The 27212-nt window shown below is 43.7% G+C and overlaps 1 protein-coding gene across 1 annotated transcript in view; it reads right to left on the bottom strand.

The window, feature by feature from the left end:
* The window catches only part of FMNL1 (formin like 1), a 47019-nt gene that overhangs the window by 2703 nt on the left and 17104 nt on the right, over nt 1-27212 (bottom strand). Inside the window, exons 4-25 of the mRNA XM_018555169.1 lie at nt 25983-26056; nt 23414-23497; nt 23073-23210; nt 20183-20288; nt 19149-19225; nt 18396-18489; nt 17401-17475; nt 16193-16303; nt 15844-15993; nt 15649-15750; nt 14788-15010; nt 13075-13545; nt 12268-12392; nt 11974-12176; nt 11459-11693; nt 9978-10046; nt 8873-8953; nt 7320-7449; nt 5075-5238; nt 4028-4129; nt 3581-3664; nt 1156-1276 (exon numbers count right to left, since the gene is read on the bottom strand). Of these exons, the coding sequence (XP_018410671.1) occupies nt 1156-1276; nt 3581-3664; nt 4028-4129; nt 5075-5238; nt 7320-7449; nt 8873-8953; nt 9978-10046; nt 11459-11693; nt 11974-12176; nt 12268-12392; nt 13075-13545; nt 14788-15010; nt 15649-15750; nt 15844-15993; nt 16193-16303; nt 17401-17475; nt 18396-18489; nt 19149-19225; nt 20183-20288; nt 23073-23210; nt 23414-23497; nt 25983-26056 (3019 nt within the window). The remainder of the gene's footprint in view (nt 1-1155; nt 1277-3580; nt 3665-4027; nt 4130-5074; nt 5239-7319; nt 7450-8872; nt 8954-9977; nt 10047-11458; nt 11694-11973; nt 12177-12267; nt 12393-13074; nt 13546-14787; nt 15011-15648; nt 15751-15843; nt 15994-16192; nt 16304-17400; nt 17476-18395; nt 18490-19148; nt 19226-20182; nt 20289-23072; nt 23211-23413; nt 23498-25982; nt 26057-27212) is intronic.

The raw sequence follows: 27212 nt of genomic DNA, 5'->3' as shown, positions 1-27212 counted from the left end.
CATATAGAACTTTTATTTCTTTAAAAAAATACCCCGCGGGGGGGGGGGGGGGGAGGGTGTTGACAACTTGCTGTAGGGCCCAGATGTACTCTTTTTTGCTCACAAAATCGATCGCCTGCACTAATGTTCACCAGACAGGTTTTAGGGCTCACACGCATAAGACACAAAGCCAAGTACAATGCATGATGCGGTCTGTGAGAGTTCTCATTGGTCAAGGTATAGCTGGGAGTAGTTAGTCACATTCAACTGGAAGATGTTTGGTAGTTTCTTCCAGTCAGTGTCAGGACCATACCAAAGCAATGATAGCCATACAGGTTGCACAGACACCTTCCTCCAATCACTATGGAAAGGCACGTGAAACGTCCAAGAACAGACTGGGAGGCCTGAAATTTGTGGACACAAACTGTTCTAGATACAGACTTCCATCCTTGGTGTCAGTAAGGCTCCACAGGTGTTAATCCTTCCTAGAGCGTGCATGGCTTAAGGTGCACATTGTAATACAATGCCGGGGGTAGAAATGTAAAACAACATTACATATGGAAGACAGATGGTGCTGAGGGCGCCCCCGCCACTATTCAAGGATGGTTGTACCAGTTTGAATTAGATGGCCTCTCACATTGCTCACCAGTTGTCCACTCTGTGTGAAATGTGCACCTCCCCGTTCTTTCATTATTCTTATGAAGAACGTGAGGTGCACTTTTGGACAAAAAGAATGGCTGCTCTACGTCAAACTAGAACCACCATCTTTGAACAGCAATGAGGGCCTTTCACACCATCCGTGTTCCACATAGAATGCAGTCCTACCATCCCTACCCCAGCACCTTGACACTAATTCACACCCTCAGCCATGCAAATCATTGCAAAGCATTAACATCTATGAAGCTTTGCTAATACCAAGGATGGGATTACCAAGATACTAGAAGAGCATGCTTCCACTTGCACACTTCCCACCCTGTTCTTGGACCATCAATATCTACACATCCCATGGTGATTGGATTAAGGTGCCTGTGTTACCTGTGTGGATATACATGATGGGGTATCTTCCTGACACTTTTTAGAACTGAAGTAACTACGAAACAACTTCCAACATCATTTTTCTTCATCACACATGAACATTAATCTCAAGCACACATACTCTGAATGAGCTCTCCTTACCTGTAATGATATCCTCTATGGCCCAGTTCTCCTCATACACCCGCGGCTCTTTTGTTTGCAGCTTCTTGTTCAGCTCTGCCATCAGGTTGACTTGTGGTTTTAATGCTTTGACAGGTGGAGACTAAATCAGAGAAATGGGAAATTGTGGATGAGCAAAATGCATCTAAGCTAATATAAAAGGAGACACAAAGGTGGTTGTTGAGGGTGCGGTGGGCTTTAATAAGACCCTGTCACCACATCCTGTCATATGAACTAAATACAATGATGGACTAGTAATTCTCTCTGCTGCAGCAACTGAGAGTACCAAGCAGAGGTATTGCTGCCCCTATACCTGGAGTGACCATTTCCAGGCTGCCCGCAGCACCCCATCACCAGGTTTCTGCTGCAAGTAGGAAATATGTCCCAAGATCAACACTTCACCTTCTACAACTACCCATAGCAGGGGTAGCCAAACTGCGGCCCTCCAGCTGTGATGAAACTACAAGTCCCCTTAGGCATTGCAAGTCTCTGAGAGCCACAGGCATGGCCTACTGAGGCAGATGCATGACAGTATTTGTAGTTTCCCCACAGCTGGAGGGCCGCAGTTTTGCTACCCCTGGCCTGCAGGTATTCAGGATAAGACGTGGTGACAGGGTCTCTTTAAATGACTCCTGGGAGAAGTTTATTTCCAAATGTAATTTTGAATGTAGTTGTTAATTTCAAAATTAATTTTTTTTACCTTTTTTCCCCACAGAAATAAAATAAAAGGTAAAATGAACAAAAATAAGGTAACGGTACACAATTGGTGTGCAGTCTCTTTAAATGTACTTTTTCTGCACTTTTTGTTTTTCTTCGGTGATAAAATACACCAAAACAATACAGAAAATGCCCTTTACCTTGTTTGTTTGTTTGTTTTTTCTCCCCTTTTTTGTGTGAACATTTTTTTTTTAAATTCAAAAACGTCTTTATTGAAACGTACAAAAACACATAGCGTACAAAGTCTCAGTGTAGCTGATGCATATCCAGGGAACAAAGAACAAAACCAAAAGAGATGCATATATTAGATCCATAACCATACATAGGTATTATTACAGCAGAGATGTGAACGTTACATGTCTTATGATGTTGCAGTGAGCCGATGCTGCTTAGTATATGCATGTCATGTTTTTCACGGTTAAAGTTAAAGGTGCGTATGCATCTCCTTCTCAACTTGCGAATAGCTCAAAAAAGACCAATCGTATGCGGATTTATAAAGGTCTGAGCCACGTAGGCCGCGCTTGTGTGAACATTTTGTTGCCGTTTTATTTATTTATTTTTTACTTTTTTTCAGCTTTTTTTTCTGTGAAACAAAAATCGTACAATAAAAAAGAAAGCAACTATATACGCCCTTATGTACAGTTACTTGATTTTTTTTATAGTACATTTTTTTGCTTTTTTTTCTGTAAAAAAAAAAGAGAGGAAAAAAAAACCTAACAATACAACAAACTAAAAAATCATTCCTGCGTACTGACACTTTCAATTGTCTTAATTTACATTGTTCCTTTTTTTGTGTGTGAACAAACCTCAGATATTAACAATAAACAAAAAAGACTTTGCACAGCAACATGGGAAGGTTTTCTTGAAGGTATATTTTTGTTTCAAGCAAGTTGCACCTTTGGAAAGTATGGTGACATTTCATCAGTAATTTTACCTGAATCTCTCCACTCGTCCAAATTTGTAAATGTCGGATCAAGCGTTGCAGATCCATAGGGTGCCCCTGTACATCCTCAATGTGACAATTGGTTGAGCATTTCACAGGTTGGGAAATGGTGGTACTTTGCCATCTCACTGTCAGAAGTGTTTATTGCAGGCTGAGATAAATTGAGAACAAGGAAGGAAGGAAGACACAGTGGTGGGGGGGGGTTTATCAAAACTGGAGCAGGCAGAATCTGGAGCAGCTGCCCATGGCAACCAATCAGCTTCTCTCTTCACTTTGCTCAGGTAAGATTTGAAAATAAGACAGAGAAGCTGATTGGTTGCTGTGCAAATCTGCTCGACATTTTGTTTGCTCCAGTTTTGACAAACTCCCCCCGGTGTGTCCCCAGCTTCCTCTTGTCACATGACTCGCAGGACCTGCCAAGGCACAGTCCTTACTATGACTGCCATAACTGCTGAAGTTTTTAAACCCACTAGGCCAGGGGAAACCAAACTGCGGCCCTCCAGCTGCGGTGACACCACAAATCCCACGATGCATCTCTCTCCGGGTGTCATGGCTGTGAGAATCTTGCAATGCCTTATGGGATTTGTAGTTCCACCAAAGCTGTTGGGCCAGAGTTTGGCTACCCTTGCTAGGCCAACACTAAATTTGTTGAATCACTTTAAATTAATGTGCATGTCCTTTTTTTTTCCCCCCCCTTTAGAATATCACATCACTTGGTGAAGCCCCTTGACAGTTTGGATGCCGTACCTGTCCTGGTTTCTCGGGTTGTGCCTTCTCCTCAGCGGACGCCATTTCCTGCTTCTTCATTGCCTCCAGATCCTGCTCTGCTTTCTGACAATGGAGAAGAAGAAGAGTGACTCGGTCAGTACAGCTCAGTTATAAAGACTTTCCTCTCTGGACAATGACTAAACGTGACAAGTTTAGCAGACTGGTTAGGAGCAATCCCTGAACAGCGGTGCATGTGACCCTCATCACCATGTACAAGAGCAGGCTGGAGATGGGCATGACTTCACTGTAATGAACAGGCAGAAGACTTGTCCCAGATCATGTTAAAGCCAAGAGATCAGCCTGCCTAATCTTCATCCCTGTACTATTTCCTATGGTCCGTGAATGCACAACATCGATCAATATGTTCAGTTATAGTCATGGTTACCATATAATTGTATATGTCATTCAAAAAAGAAAATGGCTTACCTTGAAGGCCTTCACAAAGCGAACGAATATGGGGAAGAATGCCGATGGAGCTGTTGTCTTGCTGTTCTCCCCAAGATAGCTAACAACTGTTTCATAGGCTTCCTGGAAAGACAGAGGAAGGAGAGCTCAATGGAGAGAACGCTGCCACAATGAATGTATATGCCAAGCAGGCTGCTGCCACCCACATTGAGAACACAATCTAACATTGGTAGATCCGTTGGACCAATTGAATTATAGCTCCAGCCATATCTCTACCTCTGAATCTGGATTTCTTGCCCTCCTCTAATCCCCTGCATGACGGCACTCAAGAATGGGATAGTATGGCACTGGTCATATGGTCTCCCTGATGAGAGATGGCTGAGGCCGAACTGCTAGATGTTGTGACCATTTTCTCCTGTAATGACTATGAAAAGGTAAATAAACATCAATTCTTCCCTTATGCGCGTGTGTGCGTGTAATCACTAGCAACATGGCCGAAGGATTAAACCAAATTTGTGTGAATTGTAGGACGGTGGTTTTGGTGGTGTTCTTTGTTACATTTGATTGGGCCAGGAGGGATGAGGAGGTTTTAGATGGAGTGGGAAGGGATTAGAGCTCCTGTCCGACGTGAAGACATTTCCCCCCAATTATTCTAATAATGACAATGGCTCACCAAACAGAAGTAAGGGAAATCGCCATCACAGAAATACCAATACTTTTTCGTAGCGAAAGGCTACAACCCGTCTGCTTTCTGTTTAGTGCAAAGGTCTTCCTGACTGGATAGTTGGGGTTGGTCCTCCTATTCCATAGTTTTGGTAAATGTAAAGTTGATTGTTTGGTCAGATTGTAAGGTGTACGGTGGGCTTATCAGAGCCTTGCACACTCTATCCAAAACTAAAGAATCAATAAATTGGGCTGGACTTGCACTTTATTATCTCTAGCCCTAACCTGTCTATGGGGCTTTATTCATGGGCCAAATCCTGGCCGATTTATTCTTCGACAATGGCCTTTCTAAGGACTGTGGCCAGCTGGTGACATACCCACATGGTGGATTTGCTGAGGTCTTACCTGTGCGGTCTTGGCGTCAGCAGAAAGCTGCGTCATGGGGTCCATATTGGATTTCAGGAAGTCCTTCAGACTGCGGCAGTCATCTTGCTTTGTAAATTCTTTCTGGGCTTGTTCCATGCCGTTTTCTAGAGAGCGGACATCAGACAACAAAGCGTCCAGGGACACTGAGCAAGAGGAAGGAGTAGAAAGAAAATGGACATGTAAAGGCAAACATACTGAAGGGGAGGGATGGAATGCTTGTCAGGTTTGTATTAATGTTGTGTCTGCATTGGGGAGATGTACAGGAACCTCGCTTTCTATCCTGATGTCCGGGGGGGTGACTTAGAGAAACTGATGAGATAATCCTCTAATGGAAGTCATAGACCATAAAAATCCCCTTTATTTAAAGTAGAACAAGGGAAGGGCGGGATCATCTGTCAGGTATTTAGTTTTGGGGACACCCTCTCTCTCTCATTTCTTGTCCTAGTTCCTAGACAGGAAGTGAGGTTAAATCTCCCACAATATAAACTTGTCAGAAGTTCTGACTCTTACACACTCTACCTAGAACTAAATAAAGCTTCTTACCTGCAGAGGAAGTCTTTCAATGATGGAAACTGTCATCCAACTAAAGCTATTAGGTTGTCTTTATAGCACACTGGGATTTTGGGGGGAAGAAAAATATACACTATAAGCCCTGAGATTCTTGCCGTATAGTTATGTCCATTGTATGTTGCTTGGGGTGTTGAAGGGACAGGAGTACCCGGGATGACAGCATGAGCCTATGGCACCTGACTGTTCCATGGGCTAGAAGAGAGACATAGAAGCTGCTATTGCCAGACTCTCTGAAAATGTCAGTTGCCTGGCTGTCCTGCTGATCAGTACTTGGAGTTGCTGACCTGGAACAAATCTGCAGACTCCTGACATTTCTTGGAGTTTTGTGGTCTATGTACTTGTTCAAAGCATTTTCAGATGGCGATCAGATATGGGAGTTCTACTTTACACATACATGACTCTTCCGAAACAGAAGTACAATGTGTATTGTTGTAAACAAGGTTTCCATGACAGAATTGGTTTTCTACCACTGCAGTGATGTGGATGGTGATACATGTATAGGAGTATGTCAACCATGGCCTGGAAAGACTTCATCTGAGACCTCCTCTGACCTGTGTGGTTTGTTTTTCTCCTAGTATTGCAGAGCTTCCCATACAGACTTGTCTTTTATACTGTTTAAGATCTGCCCAACCATTAATGAGAGTATCCCAGGACGAGCTGTGTCTGCCGCACGGCGCCCTTGTTGCCATGGTGCCCTGTGCGGCCGCACTGCTCGCACACCCCTAAGGCCGGCCCTGATTGTACACATGGCCAGAAGAACCCTCTGACAGAATGTCAATAGAGGGAATTTATCAAAACTGGAGCAGACAAAATCTGGAACAGCTGTGCACGGCAACCAATCAGCTTCTCTCTTTCTTTTTCAAAGCTTAACTGAACAAACTGAAGAGAGAAGCTGATTGGTTGCCATGCACCGCTGCTCCAGATTCTGTCTGCTCCAGTTTTGATAAATTCCCCTCAATGTGTTTAACAATCCAGTGACATGGGTGCAGAATGTTCCTTGGTCTACAGCAGGCCAGAGACTTGGCAGGGATGTCAGACATGTATAATGAGAGCAGGGAATTGGCAGAGTACTCTCTACACTAGCTATGACTTCCCTTTCTGCCTTTTGGGCCCACCAACCAGGACAGGAAGTGAAGGGACATCTCCTCAAACTTTTTTCAGTTTTTAATTGCTGCCTGTGTGCCCATGCCGGATCCTGTTCTATTCAACGCCTATGACCCAAACATAACATGAGGGGAAACCTCCACAATGGAAACACAGTAATAAAGAGATGAGGTTGTAATCCTTCCTCACTCAACAGAAAATGTTTTGCATTGCTGTTGCATCATCATTGGGGAGTTTTCCCCTCACTTCCCGTTCAGGAGATGGGCTTTGAATAGAACAGGGTGAGACATTACATCAGAAAGAAATTGAGGACATTTCCCCTCACTCTTTGTCCTGGATGGTGGAACCCCCAGAACAGGTATTAGTAGAACTGGTAAGGGGTAGAATCCATTTTTGTTTTTGCTATCTGCTGCCCTGTGGAAACATTTCCCTTTATTTCCAGTCACTGGTTCCATAAGGCTAGGAATGAGGGGAAATGTCCCCAATGGGATCACTGCAGTCCCTACTCTATTCAATATTAGAACGTCTGTATGACAGTGTCCTCGGGTACCTGTGGCAGCCTTTTCCAGGAAGTGCAGGTCAGTGTGGAACCCCATCAGGTGAGCGTACTTCTCACTGATCACTCGTACCAGATAATGAAGCAAGGTCTGCTTTCTGTCTGTAGACTTTGTCTCCAGGAGCTGTAAATAGACACAAATTGGTAAGTACTCTATTCTAGAAATAGTTTGTGTGCTCTTCTAGACCTGGGTCCTAGGCAGGATGACATGCAGCTATACCCAATCAGTTTTCCCTGGTGACAGGGATGCTTACACAACATACATATGACTCTGCATGTCATATAGGGGTACAGGCAATGATGCCAGGTTCACTCTAGATAGAAATAAGGAGTCTGCATTCCGTAGGGCACCCATACTTACCCTGGCTTTATTATGATCTATGTCAATATCCTTCAATAGGCATGCAGCCCTGTGAAGTCTGAACTTCTGTTCTAGGTTAGTGGGGCAAGGATCAGAAAAAACAGTCAAACCTGCAACTTGACAGCCCAAGTCAGCTCCCAGATTTTTATTGTGACAGGTTCCCTTTAAGCAGCCATACATGTCCTGATACTTGTATACTCTAACCATTTAACAATTGCTGCTGGTGCCTGGGCAAATCAGCCTCTTGTATCACCTGACACTGGACACTGAACCAGTAGCATCATATACTGTCCATTGAGAAGCAGAGGGCATGTCACAGAGGAGGTGTCACATGGTTCTGCAGTGTTAGAATCACAAGAATGGCTAAACGGAATTCTAAATGCTTGGGAAGGTAAATCTGCTTTTCATGTGTATATAGCAGGATGGTTGGGGTTCCACTTCAACAACACAATACAAGAAAAAGGGGCAATAGAAATTGGTAGTGGAGCTGTGGGCAATACTGTAATTAGGCATAAATGAGGCCTTCTGTGCTGCTGTGCCTTTTAAATGGCCTGTCCATTTGCCCAGTGAGGGCTATGTAAAAGGTACTCTTAGCTCCATCCCTTCCTTCCCAGCAGCATGTACTTACTTTCCTCACTCTAATGCTACTGGGACAATGGGAAGAAGCCCTGTGTATGCTCAAAGTCTACACAAGGCTACAAGGTTCTTTACCTGGCCATGTGGGACAGTGCTGGACCCATAACAAGAGCCTGGTGGTAGAGGAGGACTAGGTCACATGCCCCAAAACCCAGTAAATTGTTGAATTTATTTGAAATGAGCATTGTGGTAATGGGCTATGCTGTTGGGAAGAGAGCGGATTAAGTGACCCATTATTTTACCATACATGGGCTAAGGTCACTTTAAATAAAGCCCTATCTGTCCCCAAAAAATGGTATAAAATTAATTTCAGTACAGCGTTGCATGACGCAATAAACATCAGTCAAGTACCGCAGCGCTGAACACTGAAAAATGGCCTGGCCAGGAAGGGGGTCTAAACACCTGGTCTTGAAGTGGTTAAAGAACAAATCCATTTAGCTAACTTGTAGTTGCATCTTTAGACCCCCACTTCATGCCCTATACTGTTCAACTCTATTATTCTACTTTTATCCTGATTGAAGGGGAATTGATTTTTCTGATAGACACTCACCGCATCCAGTGACTGAAGGCGAAATCCATATGCTGCACCTCTCTTACTGCTGTTCATGTAATTTCCGAATGCCAGAATCAGCTGCAACAGGAGAGAGACATGAAAAGCCACATCATAGGGGATATAAGGAGGAGACAGACGAGAATAGCACAGAAATGCTCAAAGAGAAAATGTGCAGACTCACAGCTGTATAGTAAATAGAGGGATAGGGTCAGAGCACATTGGACCTACAGAAAACTGTATTCAGGGAGAGATTAGGCATCTTCTCAAAGTGGCTGAAGCCTTGTTTGTGTGGTACTTGCATCTGAATTGTCACTCTTATGTTATTATACACTAAAATGTATGAGCAAACGTATGTGGACACCTCCTCCAAAGTAGAGTTCAGGTGTTTTCACTGAATGGTAAGTAAATGCTACAGCATACAAAGACATTTGTGGGCCTCCAACCTTGTGGTGACAGTTTGGAAAGGGACCCTTCCTGTTTCAGCATGACTGTGCCCCTGGTGCACAAAGCCAGATCCATGAAGACATCGTTTGAGGAGTTTGGGGTAGGGAACTCAAATGACCTGCACCATGACCGCAACTCTACTGAATTCCTTTGGGATGATTGGAACAGGAACACCAAAGCAAACCAGGTCATCTTGTCCAACATCAGTACCTGACCCTTTAGAGCTTTTGGCTGCATGGGCAACAATTCCCACAGATACTCTCCCAAAATCTTGTGAAAAGCCTTCCAAGAAAAGTTGTTATAGCTGCAAAGAGGGGGCAACTCCAGAACAATGCCCATCGTTTTGGAATGGGATATCCCATATGCTCATAGGGATGTGATGGGCACAGGTCTACAAACATTTGGCTATATAGTCTGATTATATGGACTTGTAAAGAAAGATTTGGATTCACCCCCTTAGTTTTATGCTGACACTCCAGCTTGAGAGGCAAAGGTCAGAGGTCATTTGCTTGCCAAAGGTCAGAGGTCATTCAGTTCCTGAGCTCATTCACGGTCCTACCTGCTTCTGAGTGTGCTTAACTGTAATAAATACCGTAGCCAAGCCAAAGTTGATTAATTAGGCAGTTTAAGAGTATAAATAATAGTCCTAATGTCTCACCTCCAGGATCCCTTTCAGCTTCTCGGAGGATTTGATTGACATGGAAGCAGCAATAAGAGCATTGAGTTGCTAGAAAATAATTCAAAGTAAAATGTAAACACACATAGAAATATAGAATAAACTTCAAATTTGCACAACCTTGTGATATATATATATATCTATGTGTGTGTGTGTGTGTGTGTGTGTTTTCATGATTTTATTATGTATTTATGTCTTCACCAACCCTTTTTCTATGTGCTTTGCAAGCCATGTGAGCACATCCGGCATCCTAGCCCTTTCCTTAGTATTCATTTTGATGGACCTGTCACGCTCAGAAAAGACACTGGCAGGCAGAGGGACACATCAGGCTGTGTTTTTAGCGCTGGGGATGTTAGTACATTTACCTGTTTGTGTGTAAATCACAATTTGATTCATCTTGGCAATTTGAACAGGCAGTAACATCCATAAAAATATAACTCCTCGCCTGTTTGATCTCACCCGCTAACTAATTCTCTCACTTTATAAGAGAAAAAAAAAAGAAGAGCGGGCTGCTGCTTTCATTGCTGTACAGTCAAATGCAGGGACACTGTGACCAACCAATGTTTCGGCACTTCCTGGCAATGTCAAAGTTTGCCCACACATTCAGCTTTGCCAGTGGGGCAGCCAGTCATAGTAAAGTAATGAACTGGCAAACTTTAAACTATAAGGAAGGAAGTGTCAGAGCTTTGCCCGATTAGAACTGCCTTCATTACCAGTAGCAGAGTGACTGCAGAGAAAGTGACTTCCCTTTATGCCTGGTAGTATCTTAAGTGCTAGAATCACTTTAAAAGGTATGTGAAGGTAAAAGTAAAACAATATGCAGTACATCTGTGCAATACATGCGCATTGTTTCCTTTAAAGACCCAGTACACAAAATGACTTGATGATCGGATAGAAATGCACTCTTCTCACAACGCACAGCATTGTTAAGTGGAGTGTCAGCCCTGCCCAGTGTCTATTGCTAAAATACTCAGCCACTTCCAACCTCAGATCTCTACAACATAAAAGCATACCATTCTCTAGTGCACAATAATTACTAGGAGGGCTCTGCAAGATCACACAGGAAGGGCCACGGTCACATGACCATGCTGACTAATGATTAGCGCTACTTACTTTCTTTGAGGACGTGGTTCCAGGCTCAGAAGTACTTCTCATTGGTCAGAGTGGTCATGTAACTATACTGACCAATGAGCGCTTGCCATTTGCAAGTGTTATGCTGGATCTGCAGTGTGGCGTACGGTGTACAGACCGTACATTGGCTAGCGGCTGGGGAGTTCCCCATGCAGCTAAAACACATGAATAGTGGGGCCAGGAAGAGGTGGCGGAATGCTCTGGGGTAAATATCTTTTCCCCACATTTTGTAAGGAAGTGAAATTACTGTTTAAGGTGTAATGTTATCCTAACTGTAAGAGCAGAACCATAGCTCTATATTCCATATGTATCAAAAAATCATTTACTCTTACCGGCGTAAGACGGGTGACAGTGTCGGCAAAACTGGAAATGAAGATCATTGTGTTGACTCGCTCAGCCAGTCTGGGGATAGAACAGAGGTGGACCATGAATCTGTCCTCTGCCTCCAGCTGGTCTAGAGGCTTCTCCTCCTTCAGATAGCGGGAGATTTGCTGCCGCTCCCAATCTGTTGGAAGAAACCTTCCCAGGAGCTCCAGGAAATCCACATTCAGGGCCTGCATATCATACCTGTAACACATAAGCAAACAACATGAGAGTTTTGACAGAGAGGCCATCTTCTTATAGTGCACCAGAAGTTTTACAAGTAATTTGCCAAATTAAATGCGAGATCATTCAGAAAAATTGGATTTTTTGTTCTCACTGTAAAATCTTTTTCCCCACCGCTTCATTAGAAGACTATACTCATTCAATGATGAACAGATTCCTGTGTTCTTCCATTAGTGTCCTTGTTTACACTGTAGATAGTATGTAAGGGCAATGACTGACTAAGGAACCCTTGGTTACTTACCGCTGAATAGCAGAAGTGATGGCCTCAGGGGATAGGCCTGCTTTTCTGAGGGTAATTGCCAGGTTCTTGGCCCGATTTGTCTCAATAAGGGAAATCTTGGCTGGCTGGCTCTGTGCTGCCTTCACTTTCTTTGAAAAGGTGCTCGCACTTGCACCCTGGGCCTTCGTTTTAAAATGGTCCTCAAAGTCACTCATGTCAAGTTCCTGAAGGTAGGACAGAAGCAATACAATAAGATGACTTCACTAATGTCATGGTCCCAACGTTACATCAAAGCACGGGTCATGTTTTTCCTACCTGAAGAACCTTGTCGTCATCCATTTGCGTGAAGACGGTACCTGTGATCTGTGTGGGTTTCAAGGCCACCCAGTTGAAGACTTGCATCCTGTTTTTAGTCTGTACTGGTTTCTTAATACTCACACCTACATGACAGGGATAGCAATGTTTATTTATTGGTTTTCTGATGCCATTGATATTTGTGGTGTTGGAAAATCTCCCCTTTCCTACAAAGAAGCATTAAAACACCACATATCCAGTATATCTATACAACATCGCACACATTTCCCCATGCTTCATCTCTTTAAACACTCTGCAAGAGTCACTACACATACGGTAACAGGCCTAGACTTGGAAGGAGACAATCATTAACCAACACTGATGGCTTGTTCTACATACGAGATTTTATATCTTGCATGTTGTAACCCCAAACATTGTATGCAGTGACATATGTTCACGTGAGCTGGATACTCAAATGACTGTACTGTTTTCTCTCCTGCCAAGTCTTTATTATCACAGATTATATAAAGAAAATCACTCTGCTAGTATAGAAGAAAAACTGTTCATCTGCCAGAAACCCAGAGAAGGAAAATCTTCCCAGTAGAGACACAGATGGCAATAAAAACTCTACAGATATTCTAACACTTCCCTGCTCTATCCAAAACAAAAGATATATTTGGCATAGCCTGGCTTTTATTTGCATGCACTCAGACAGGTGCTTGTTGTTTACAGATCTAAAGGCGATTGTGCTATCCGATCAAAACTAGGCCAGCACTATTTAAGTACTCAAACATGTTACCTTAGCACAATAGTCCTCTTCATTATTACCTGTAGTTAAGCCGCCTGGTGCAAGAGGTGGTGGTCCAGTAAGGCCTCCAGAAAATGGCGGAGGAGGAGGAGGGGGGCCACCGCCAAAACAAGGAGGTGGAGGAGGAGCAGGAGGTCCACAAGGGGGCGGTGGAGGAACAGGAGAGCCATTCATGAAATTAGGAGGAGGTGGCGGTGGAGGAGGAACACCTGAGATAGCAGGAGCTGGTGTAACTGGCTGAAACCCGCTGATATCAGAAGGTAGCGGCGGGGGTGGTGGTGGCTGGCATTCTGTATTGTCACCCTTTGTTGCTGGTAGGGGAGGAGGTGGTGGAACCGCAGACTCAGACATGATCTTTGAAGAGATGGTAGTGACCATGCTGAGATCCAACCCTGAAACTGGCGGGGCAGTGCGGACCTCTGACTCCAGAATTGACAGTAAAGGAGAGTTGGAAGCATCTGAATATTCCTCTGTCTTGTGAGTAACAGTATCTGAAAACAGGGGACAAGATGTAAACTTTATACTCCAAATTGTCCATCTCCTAGGCACAGGTTTTCTGCATGAAGGTTATGGCTTATAAGACAAAGTGCTTTTGCAATAAATAAAATGTCATCTTGTAATTAAATAAAACTTAGAGGAATTATATACATTTTTTTATTGTTATTAAACTAACTAAACAACTAAAAGAATAAAAGCTTTAGTTCTGTTTAGGTAAATATGAAATATTGTATAGTAGTATAATAGGGATCTATGCAGCCAGCTTTTTACTTGCTTTCCCTCGTCTCCTTAGCTACTTTGTTGGTAAAACCCGGTTTATAAGAGCTCAGTGTGACTCAGACCAGTGACACTTCCCTTTAAGACTGCTCTGTCTGAGGTTTCAATTTGACAATGCCAGACTGAAAAGAGATAACATTTATATAATGCTCTGAAAAACCTGTTTCATGTATTTATCTATGTATGTAATGTATATCTACACACACAGTTATAGATACATACACACACAGATACAGTACAAATATGTAAAAACAGCAGTATAAAAAGAAAAACACTTCTTTTTTATTCCTTTTTATGCTACTATGGCACTCACACTAGATTAGCAAGGCAGATGCTTGGGTGTGTAAATGACTTGCTATCTACATGAGTCTAAAAACTGGGTAGAAAGTTCTGATGCTGCCTGAAGGGTTCCTTTGAGCCACATGGAGAGGGCATCAGCTATGTATGGAGGCTGCCAAATGGAGCCTGAACTGGACAAAACATATCACAGGGCTCATCAGTCATTTAGCACCATGACACCAAACATTTCATCAATGTCACTTCAATAAAACAAAATGGGTGATCCTTAATGGTATAGAAGGCACATCTTAATTTTAATCTGGCCCAATAGCCTAAATAATTCATTCAAATATTTTCATGTTGATTGAAATTTTAGGGTGATCTCGAATAGAGAAATTAAGCCTTGCTATGTCTACCCTATCTACCTTATACCACAGCATGTATTACAGAATTACAGCTGCACATACAGGGAAAGTCTAGAGTCGGTGTGCATATCTTCTCTATTATGTTTAGGAAAAAGTTATAGGCGAATCTTAACAGCTTTGCTGAAAAACAGTCTGTGTATGCAGAGCTCTATAGGTGGAGCTCAAATTATTCACACAGTTGATTAAGTCAACACACACAGAACTTAGACTTAGATTAGCTTCCTTTTAAAAGATGTGTAAAAAAAAAACATTTACCTGAAGCTGTGGCTGGAGGAGATACTATAGTAAGCCTGATGGCTGATGGGGAGACTGGAGGGACAGTCATGGTAATGGGGTACCCCGTGTTTTCACTGCTAGGAGAGGAGTCATCTGTACACGTGTCTCCTGCAGGCTCAACCCACAGTACTCCTTGATCGCTGGATTTTAAACGCCTTACAGCCAGGTGTGTATCCATCGGGGCATATGAAGCTTGCTTCTCCTGAAGGATTTGAGAGGAAGAATACATTGTTAAGTGGTCAATAGTTCATTCCAAGCACAAGTTCTGTCCACACAATGGTTTAGTGTTAAAGGATTTTTAGGTATGACCTAAATTAAACCCAAACCCCCCACAGTACCAGGTTTGTATAAATCTTGCAGGATCTGCTGCTGGGAGGTGTGATTAGCAGGGTGCCTTATATCAATTCCTACCGATCTAAGCAGGACTACATCTCCCAAAAGCCATTTCTGTACACAGTGTGTGGGCAGGCTCTTGGTTGTCAAGGCAGTAGCACTGATTTGCTGGATAGGAAATAAATGTATGAATGCAGAGAGGGACAAAGAGGCATGGTACAGGCGGAGTTCTATAGTCCAGCAAAGAAGAACTCAAGCAGGGCTGACAACAATGCTTTGGATTTCAGTGCAGTTAGGAGCTCACTGGATTTGTGGCAGATTAAAGGGTATTTTACCCTACTTCCAGCATTTGTAAAGAGAGGAAACATGCATGTAGTGTAGAAGTGCATATATATATTTATCATTCACCAGACATGCACAACAATGCTAACGATAAAGATAACTCTTTTCGTCCTGAATGCAGTTGTGAAATACATTTGGGTTGCCAACCTCAGAAAACACACTTACCTTTAAAGCAGCCACTTCCCTGCGAGTCTGGTCCAGCTGCTTCTCTAGCTCTGCCACTCTTCTCATGTACTCATTCTCTGTTTGCTGTAGCTTCTCTGTGAGCTAAAAAACCATAAAAGGTTACTCAGTACATTACAGAATTCAGCAGTTCTCCTGTATCATACAAATCCCATTGTCCATATGTTAGGAACTTACATGAGCCAAATGAACTTGTAGATCATCAACATGCTCCAGCATCTCATGCTTGTTCTCAGTGTCCTCTAGAAGATTATTCACGTCAAAGATATTGTCAAGATAGGCCTGAATCTGTACCTGAAGCCTTTCGCTTTCTGTCTTCTTCAACTCCTGCAAATCAGGAAATAATTATTTACTTTGCTGGTTTGTTTTGATTGTGATATTTACCCAATATCCAAACTATGTTTGGATATTGCAGTAAAGAGACGAAATTTCCATCTTGCCTCATGACAGGTTAGCAAACATATCTATGAAGACTTGTACCGCTTGCAACTGGCTGTAAGAGATCTGTAACTGGGTGCACACTTACTTCAAGGTACTCATCCAATCCCAAGAGGGAGAATTCATATTGCAGATAAACCCGGAAATTCATGTTTTTCACAGAGTGGACCACTATGTTAATGAACTGCATGCAAGCCACCTGCAGACACACAAACACATATTATTCATTAAAACAATGGAGGAAAGACAGCCAAGTATATAAACATATTGGAAAGTAGAGGGTTTTTTTTAGAGTTGAATCAGTTTTTATTAACAGAGTTCACGGAATTCGAACAATTCGTATTAAAGTACAGTACACAAAAACCAAAACAAACATACAACAACTTTGGTCCGGCAGTGGTAACGTGAGAAAATACACATGGACAAATAGGCATATCAAATTGAGATATCAGTAAAGGGCACTGAAGGTGAGTAGATATAAGCATGCAAATACGTAATGTAAGGGTCCGAGAATATAGAAGGAATATGATAACATGAGTGGCATGACAATTACTGCATAGGGCGGATCCATGGAAATATATTATAACGACCCAGTGAGGAACTACCTATAGGGACAGGGGTCGCCATTGCTTTAGAGATTCTCTAAACGAACAGTCCAAACATCCATGACATAAGAAGAGCAAGGGATGCCAACGGGGGAAAGAGGGGAGAGTAAGAGAGAAAGAATATTAATGGGGAGAGACAGAAACAGGAAAACAGTGAGGAGGAGAATGTAAGTGAGAGAGAGCGGACCTTGGGGGGGGTTCAGGGAAAGTAGAGTTTTTTTAACTGTCCTTTCTAACCTGTCCTGGAAACATGAAGATTAGAAGCTGCTGTGTTGCAGTGGGTAGCAAAAAGGTTCTCCTATATGAGATGGTTGGACATCCCATTCCCAAACACACAGGCGTTAATGTGAAGTGCCCCCCCCTTTGCAGCTATAACAGCCTCCACTCTTCTGGTAAGGCATATACAAGATTTTGGAGAGTGTCTTTGCTAATCATGCCCATTTGGGAGGTCAACTACTGAGAAGACCTGGATCGCAATTGGTGTTCCAATTCATTCCAAAGGTGTTCAGTAGGGCCAGCGGTCTACGTAAGCATCTCAAATTCCTCCACACACAAACTCCTCAAACTATGTCTTCATGGGCATACATCAACAGTTTGAGACATCTGAAATGCTTGAGGTTATTACTCAGATCCCAACCTTTTGTATCTCATATTTGTATAACCCACTTCAATGTCAATGTTGTACACTCACCATAAAGTCAATGTTGGAATCTTCAGTTCGGAAATATTCCATTAACTTTTCGAATCTTGCACCTTCTCCACACACCTGTGCAGACACGTATACAGTCAGATGTAGTAATGATTATTACACGCTATGGGAATAGTTAATACAATTATATTATATATAATGCAGGGCTGGACAAAATCACAGGAGCCAGGTAGCCAATGCTCCTTAAAAATAACAGCTAGTTGTTGTCAATGAAGCTGGCTCCTAAAATATCCTGCTTGCTCCTGGGTTGGACAGTCTGGCTCCTGAATTCCATATTAATTTGGCAACCCTGATATAATACACATTGGGGGAATTTATCAAGCTGGAGCAGACAAAATCTGGAGCAGTTGTCCATAGTAACCAATCAGCTTCTCTCTTCATTTTGTTCAGTTGAGATTTGAAAATGAAAGCCGATTGGTTGCAGTGCACAGCTGCTCCAAATTTTGTCTTCTCCAGTTTTGATAAATTCCCCTCAATGTGTTTATATACAAGGTGATTCTAAAGCCAGTTTTGACTACAGTAGAAAATTGTAATTTTTTTTGCTATGTTTCATTAAGGAGATTTCCTTGTATTTCCTGTCCCTTAGATACAACAGGAAGTAAGCAGAAATCTCATCAAAGTGAACGCAAAACCTTCCTTAGATAGGTTTTACAGAAAGATATATCCCCATAGAAAAATGTCCCTCACATTTTGGTGACAACAAGAATGTCTCCAGTGGGGACACAGGAATAAAAACATGACAAAAGTTGCCTTGTGTTGACGGACTGGGGTACCAGCCAATTTTTTTTAAGTTATGGGCAAAGTGCTTTCTGCATCCCACTGCGGAAATTGACCCACATTTTCTGTTGCGTCACCAGGACAAGTGTAAGGAGAATCGCTTCAATCAGCGATCACTGCTTTCCTTTATTTGTATGTCATTGTCCCTGATGACCCCACCTCCTTATTTGTATGTCATTCACATCTGCTAATGACCCTACCTCCCGGAAATAACTGAAGGCTGAGAGTATCAGTTCATGTCCTCCCCGGACCAGACATACGGCTGCCAGTAGCTCCAGGACCAGGGCCTTCGTACTAAAGAAAAAGACAAATGTATTTTAAAATGAAGAAGGAGCAAGGAGAGAAACAGTAAAAAGTTAGCTGTGCTATTGTCCTACTGCTGTGCAATGCCTGCAGGTAACAAGCCTATATATGATATATGATATATGTTGTAGGAAATGGTGCAGAGCCTGCTAGTAGATAAAACAGGAAATTAATTTAATATTGTAAAATGTTATTGCATGTTGAAAACATGATGAGCCCTTCAAACCTAGTGATGCTATTGTGGCAACAGAGGAAAAGGATGGAGGCGCATGGTGCTAGATTTGTGCTTTAATATATGCCTGGCTGCTGTGCTGGCCCACGGTCTTCAATGCTTAGATATATACTGACCAGGAACGTGAATGTAGTCTGAAAAAAGTCAAAGGGCTTTATCTGCATAGTTGTTCAGGACCAGTGTCTCAATGTATTGAAGAAAAACGTTCAACATGCAAGCTAAGCACCTAGCATTTCCAAAGGTAGAGGTCACCAAAGGTAGCCACTTTGTTTTAGCTCATGACAGGTTTCCTTTAATCAGTATTGGAGCTGACATTTGGAAGGAAATGTAGAAGAAAAAGGAAGATAGAGGACATCCAAAAAATAATGGCAGGAGGTGTCATATCAGCTGTAGAGTTCCTATCACAGGCTTTACTCACCGGGGGTTCTTGTTGGTGAGGCTGAGAGTAATCTGATTTACACAGGAGGGGTGGGACATTACCATACTGAATCCTGACTGTATGGGAAGAAGACACAGTCATTGAATACAATATATATCAATACACATATTGACTATGGTCTATTACACATACATAATATGAGGTCTATTACCAACAAATTTAACAGATGAGTTCAAATGTTAGACTTATGAAACCCTAAACTGGTGGTCCTCCAGGCCTGTTCCTGAGCTTTTCTTGAAGTTGATTTGCCCCCTTTATATCCCTTAGCAGCAGCCAGATTTCCTTACAAGAGTTCTTGTTTGGTCGCAGCAATTACAATGTTTTGCAACTGTCATTCCCTCATAGCAAAGCAAGTGACAAGTGGACATGGACTTTATTACTGCTCCGCATTGCTCATTGGAGGCACAAATGCATTAAAGGTCCAGGTTTCCCCTGAAGAGACTACGTGGTAAATGTTCTACTTAATTTCTGACTCTGCCTGAACATCACTCCCCCAAACTCCTTCTCTAGAGACTATGTGGCCAGTGTTCCACTGTTTGTCTGGCTCTGACTAAAGGTTAGTCCTCCAAGCTTCTCTACCCGACACCATGTAGCCAATGCTCCACATACTGTCTGGCTCTGCCTACACATCAGGCCCCTGAGCTTCTCCTCCAGAGACCCTGTGGCCAACATGGCCAATGGATTGGAAGCAGAGGGGATCAGAACAGAAAGAACTACAGGAGGTCTCAAGTTTTAGTCATTGCTATACTTTGCAAATTATACTTGCTTCAGACAAAGTGACACTTACATGCATCGTTGACTGATGGATTGACTTTTTGGGAGAATGAAGTATGTCCCTGTAATTGGTTTTACTCCTATGTCAGAATGAGGACTGTATTACACTGTACTACTACACATAAGAGGACAGTTCTCTATGTTGTAACATGGCTGGTACATAGACCTGAACTTTCCTCTTTAATTTTTTCAGCTAGCCAATCACAATTACAACACTTAGCATTTTATCTGGTACAAACCTGATAGTTCATGATTGCCCGCAAGCACATGACACACACGTGTACATCATCCTTCATGTTAGCGTGCCGGGAGTTCCTCATTGTAGCGCGGTTGTAAAAGTTGTATCTGTTAACATAAATTAAATCAGCTTGCCAGCCATTTCTTGATACCAAACAGATAACAATGTCACCAGCAGTGCTAAAACTTGCTTGTGGTCAGGCATTGCTATTTAATAAGTGAAAAGAGCACTATTTGCAGTGATCCACAATCACCAATCAGATGTCACTTTTGAATAGTTTAGAACAGTGGTTCTCAACCTGTGTAAACCTCAGGACCAACATTTGTCCTTGTTCACTAAGTCACGACCCAAGTCGCACTGCGATCGAACTGCGGGTGGGAGATGCATTTGGGATGCCATCAGGGGCGTAACTAGAAATCACAGGGCCCCATAGCAAAATTTTGTATGGGGCCCTGTGATTTCTAGTTACGCCCACCTGATAACCCAAACAGCCCACCTGAGGGTGACCCTGCAGAGCCCACCATAGACTCTCTATAGTAGGCTCTGCAGGGTCTCAGGCGGGCGGTCAAGCCCTCTTACCTGTCAGCCCTGATCCTCTGTCTGCCTCCTTCTCCTCCACGATCGACTCCTCCGTCACTGGGCCCCGCCTCCTCGATCGCCGGGCCCACCCCCTCGATCGCCAGGCCCCACCCCTCGATCGCCGGGCCCCGCCCCTCGATCGCCGGGCCACCTCCCCCTCGATCACTGCCGATGACGGGCCCAGCCACCTCCTGCGAAGCTGCTGGTTGTCACCAACTCAGCAGCGGCTGTGAGAAGGAACGGAGCGTTCTTCCTCACAGCCGCCAGTGACAGCCAGCAGCCTGGCTGTCCGAGCAAGATGCCATAGCGACCCAGGCGGCCCGCATGGCATCAGGGAGATGTCCTGGCTGGGCCCCGCCGTGCCTCGGGCCCCATAGCGGCCGCCTGGGATTGTTACGCCACTGGATGCCATTCAAATGAATGGCAACGTAACACACCTCCCACATTAGAAAGCATAGTAGGTGCGATTGCACAGTACAGTGTGTTACTCACACGGGACTGTGCGATTATTGCACTGTACTAGTGTTAAAAGGCCCTCAAAAACACTGACAGACTCACACAACCACAGGGACAATCTCACACACAACATTTTTTTTTCTTTTTTCTTTTTTTTTTAAGATCCACCCAGTCTCCCTACCATACGAGAACTGGAGTGGATCCTCAGCCTGGGGTCCAGTGCAGGCTGCTGTGCTGTGACAGAGCTTCATCCATATGTGCATTGATTGTACAACTCCCTTGCATGCCCTGTAGAGGTGGCAGGAGCCAGGATGTGACGTCACTCCAGTCCAGGCATCTCTGCAGGACACACGAGGGAGCTGTACATATGGATGGAGCTCCCTTGCTGCCATAACCACAGCCCAATCCGCCTCAAGCTGAAACTCGGTGCCAGGCAGCATATTTTGGCGTGAGAACTGACAGAGCTGCAAAAGGTGGAGGCTGAGGAGCCTCTCACCTAGAAAAGTGGAAGGCACGCTGTGACACACTGAACATAGGGTCATGACCCACCAGTTGAGAACCAAGGGTTTAGACCTTTTAAAGCATCACTGATTGGTTGTTGTCACTTACTGTACTTTGACTTATGTGGTAATTGTGCAAGGCTGTTACCTTATTAATGGGTCTGTGGGATTGTCAGGAAAGGGTAACCTTCTATTTTTGTGTTGTACTTCCAAGTGATTCATTGTGAAATGTTTACATCTGCTGACACGCATACAAAGCTGACCATACAAGTTACAATCTGACTGTACATATTAAAATTCTCAAAACGATGCAATGCAATTGTCTGTGAGTGGATACAAACTCAATAGATTCTTGAAGTAGGTCCTTGCAGTACACAATTTTGGCAAATCTACAGAAAATTGTACAATTTGATTGTAACCTGTATGGCCAGTTTTTCCATCAGGATAGGAATATAGGAGCTGCATTTGCTGACTTGTTTTGGAAATTGCAAACTACAGGACTGTCTTCCTTATCAGACCATTTAAGTCACTGACCTGGAAAAATAATTTGCATCTCAAATCTACCGAAACTTCACTGTCTGTACTTTTTTTTTTCCAGGTCAGTGCCTAACGAAGAAGCAGCAAGTTAGCGTTGGCGTATTTCCATCCTGGCTGGTTCACTTTAAGAGCCTAAACTACCCGGGTGATTGTAATCTCATGCCATTGTTTACCCTCGTTTCCAAGGGACTGGTTTTAATTATGTGGTAGATAATGTGGTTTTCAATAAGATGTTCTGTTCCTTAATAGCAACAAAGTACATAATATAATACAAATTAAATACATAATACAAAACAAATACAAAACACTACACAACATAGAACAGATCGTGTAGTCATGTCTGTGGAAAGGTTATCCTAGCAGACAAGGAATAAGGAAGGCTGGGGAAGACTGGGGCTGAAAACCATAATCTGGATTTAGTGGACGAAACTCAGGTTGGTTATTAGAGGACGAAATGTACTTAGTGGTCATGTCACGTTTTGGGAATTCACGGCTTACAGGCAGAGGGTTTCTTAGCTTTCACGTGACATGCTCAGTAAGGTGTTAGCTAGATATCTATACATTTAAATTATGAATATAGAAATGTATAGGGTATGGGTATAGATGGTTATGGAACAAAGAAGTTCATAGTCAGTTGTTATGCTTGTGGAGGATTCCATGATGGAAGGGTGTTAATAGAAGGAAAGGGTTTGGGTCCTGAGGTAACAGGCCATATCACCGCTAATGATTCAGTCACTGTGGAAGTAAAGACCAACTGGTGCCAAGAAGAGAAGGAATACCCAGAAGGCAAGTGGTGTTCTCATGCATCTTATGGCTTACTTGGTGGTTAGGTTGCGGGCACGCGATGGAATGCTTGTGGGAGAAGAGGATGTGCTGCTTTTGTTAATATCCTCCATTGACCTCTGTAAGGATTTGGATTTGTCAGGTGTTCCATTGTCTGAACTGTCCATATCTAACCTGGAATGGAGAGAGAAGTTGGCGAAAGTGAGAGACGAGTCATGTAGTAGACATAGAATCCAGGAATTAATTCTATAGGATACCTAGATATCAACACAACTGGAAAAGAGTTTCAATGGTCAGAAAGACTTTTCTAGACAACCATTACATCTGCATATAGGTGCACACAAAGCACCTCTAATAGTTTAGATGTGTCCACTTACGCGAAGGGGCACTGGGCATAGGACAGGTAGTCCACCAAAGCTTCAAGGCCGCCAACCTCTGGACTCAGGAACTCTTCCACCCACCTGTGAACAGTAGAAAGGAACCTTACACCATGACCGCAGAGAATAAGATTTGTCACAATATAGAGAAAGAAACAAGAATTTGAAGTAGCGCAAAAGGCTCCCAGACCGTGTGTGGTTCTGTAAGTGTCCACCATGTGGGTTATGACTTCTTTAGCCTGGAAAGATGAAAAACGGAAAAACAACTGGGTGCAGAAAAACAAAAAGAGGTGCCAGCTCCAGCTATTCATCTCTCTTCTCATTAGAGCAGCCAGTGGTGGCCCTCTGCTGAGAGCTTTGTTTTAAATCTTTTCTTAGTTAAAGAGGACGGAGTTAGAAAGTGGTCACATAAGTTCCTGAAAGAGTAGCAATTGTCATAATTAAAGGGAACACAAAGTGCATTTTCAGTGACCACATACTGTGGGCTTTAAAGCAGAACTCCGGGCAAATTCAATCTTAACCCTTGAAGTGGGGCTACCCTCCCACTGCAAGGGTTAAGTGTTCATTTCATCTAGGGAGCTGAAATAACAGAGATATACTCACCCGAAGCACGATCTTGGCTGGCTGTTAGAATGGTCCCTTCAGCCTTGCTCCCTCTCTGCTTCAGCGGTCTAAGGTCCAGTGAGTTATCACGCCCTATACAGTGTATAGGACGCGAGGACGCTGAGGGATATACCATGGCTGGAGCGGAGGAGGCAGGCTGCCGAGAGCCAGCCAAGATCGTGTTTTCAGGTGAGTGTAACTGTTATTTTAGCCCTCTACACCACACGGCCATTTAACCCTTGCAGTGCTGGGGTGGCCGGGTTGCAGGTGCTGGTGCTTAGGCAGCATACAGGAGGAGGAGAGCATGGTAAGAATTTACTACATGACACACTGGCATTTTTTTTGCCATTTTTTTTTCTATTTTCTCATCAAAACACTCCGTTCAGAAACAGATGCTTCACGGTGGAGGAATTGCTATCTTATTACCAACATGAATGACTCTATTCCTCTCTCTTCAATAGACCCGTCGCAGAACTGTGCAGCCAGAAAATAAAGAGGTATTTCAAGGAGTTGTAACCTATGTAAAGGTCCCCACACACCTTACGATAATCGTACGATAATTGCGGGAAATCCCGCGATCGTACGATGATCGTAAGGTGTGTGGAAGCCGTGCGACCTCTACTACTGTAAGGTCGCACGACTTCAAACCTATGAACATGTTTCAAAACCCGCCGAGCATCGTACGATGTTCGGCGGGTGTGTAGCATGTTCGAAAGATAAAAGCCGGACGGGCCGGTGTGCGCAAGCGTACACTGCTCATTCGGCATTGCGGTCATCGGAAGCCCGCCCCTCAGGGGGCATGGCTTGCGATCATTGCAAGTACGATCTGCCTATGCAAGATGGGCAGATCGTACGTTTTTTAAAGTACCTTACAACCATCGCAAGACAAAAGTCTTGCGATGGTTGTAAGGTGTGTGCCCAGCATAACTGTCTTTGTGAATTGACTTTTACCAAATAAATAATAATAATAATTGAATATGTACATAGTCAATAAAAATAAATCATTTTAAATTGTAGAATTGGAATTGATTGCAGAGTCATAGAAATACAACATGCCATCTGCTTTCTTTAACCTGACACAGGAAGGTCAGCTGCGAGAAATAATGCAGCACAATAACTATCACCCTGCTGGATACGTGAAACACGAGACCGACCAAAGAGATCCACAAATGTTTCATCTGAAGAAATACTTCACAAATATGGATTCAGTTGTTCTGAGGATTGTCTATAAAACTAGAGGATGATTCAGGGCTTGTTCACGCCTATGGTTTCAGGTCACACCAACATGCATTTTCGTGCAGCCGCAACCCAACCCAACGAGCTGCAGAGATAATGCACCACAAGGCCGGTTTTAAATGCATTACAATGCGCCACAGTGCATTTCAAGTGAAAAACGCATGCCAGCGTGTAATCGGTATGTGTACAGTATATTAACTCATGCACTATGGTATCATGGTTATGGAGCCCTCAAATGGGTGAAAAAATCTCTAGACCAAAAAGAGATGAAGCAATAAGCAGTTCTATAGAACATTCTGAGCTCAGGACTTGAGTGAGAGTTGGTGGTTTAGTTTGGAATAAACGTCCTCCAAAAGTAGTCTAGAAATAATTTTAGACTTCCGAAACCTCTTCCTCATTTGTCTCCCTCTTTTAGTCAGTAAATTGTTCACCAACAAAGGGATCATTTAATACAATCAGCAATGTGACATTATAAAACGCATTAATCAAGTGTAGGGGCGGGCAACCTCAGCAATGCAGCTGCTCTAGAACTACAACTCCCATGAGGCATTGCAACACTGACAGCCACAGGCATGACTCCCAGGGGCAGAGGAATGGTGCAATTTGTAGTTTCATCACAGCTGGAGTGCCTACCCCATCCTTAGTGTGAAGCTGACGTATCTAAACCCATGCCGTGGAGGATTTGGTGGGAGGGGAGAGGTTTTCCCTCTAGGTAGAATACAGCACTCACCCAATGTGATTGGTTCGTAGGGAGATCTCCAGTTCTCTTAGAACTTGTGTGGATTCTTGAACTCTTTTCTTGAACTAAAATAAAGACAATCACATAGATCAGGTCACAGCTCTTCCTCTCTCCATACATTATACGTTACCCAGAACTGGTATTTCATAGCTCAGTAGATGCTGGAGAGTTACTCCCCCATCCAGATACCGACCGACATATCTGTACCCAGCTGCTGCTGCCTCCTCTCCCCCCTCCCGCGCTCGGACTTACCCAGCCAGGGAGTTGTGTGCACTCACTGCAGGGGGCGGGGCTTGTGACACACACGTCTCCTGTGACTCCCCTCCCGCCGCCTGTTACTATGGACGCGGCCGGGAGGTGAGTCACAGGACCCGCCCCCTCACTGTGAAGCCCGTTGGCAGTGCGAGGCCCCGCGGCCCGTTACCATTTGATCCACGGACCGTTACCGGTCCGCGGCCCGGGGGTTGGGGACCACTGAGTTAGACCACCTGACATTTCTTACAACTCAAAGTCCTTGTTCACACTGGCACCAGCCTGCAATTAGCTTTTACAAAGCATTTGCTTTCAGCAAGCTTTGTTGAACCTTGTAAAGCAACCTTCGAGGATGTAAAATACAGATATAAATGGGACCATTGGCTGTCACTTTCATCAAGCTGCTAGTGGGCTTCAACCAGAGTCCAAAGAGTGCTAAACTTACTGAAGCCGGCTAGCAGCTGGTTTAAAGTGACAGCCTCTGTTTCCAAAAAGATCTGTGTTTAATATCTCCAAACTGCAGATGAAGGTTGCTATAAAGCAGGGGTAGGCCGTCCCCAGCCCGACAGATGTAGTAAAACTACAAAACCCATCATGCATCTCCCTCTGGGAGTCATACCTGTGGCAATGCCCAATGGGATTTGTAGTTTCCCCACAGCTGGAGTTTGCCTACACCAGATATAAAGTCTATAAAGAAGCTTGATGCTGGCTTTGCAAATGCTTTATAAAAGCTTTCTCTATGCACTGGTCTTATACAAGCTGAAACCTGTGTGTACAAGACCTTATTGGTGAGTTCCCCCATTCTTCTATTGGCATTCATAATACACTGAGCAGCGGTGTCCCTACACTTTTCGCCAACTGAGGTCGCGCGGGGGGGGGCGAGATTGGTGCTGGAGATACACGGACTGAAGGGAAGTTGGTGGTGTTGGTAAAGGGGAGCACTGGTGGTGCACATTACCGGGAGGGAAA

Source organism: Nanorana parkeri, unplaced genomic scaffold (genome assembly GCF_000935625.1).
Source record: "Nanorana parkeri isolate BGI_ZX_2015 unplaced genomic scaffold, ASM93562v1 scaffold187, whole genome shotgun sequence".
Lineage (NCBI taxonomy): Eukaryota > Metazoa > Chordata > Amphibia > Anura > Dicroglossidae > Nanorana > Nanorana parkeri.
This window is presented reverse-complemented; position numbering and strand designations above follow the sequence as displayed.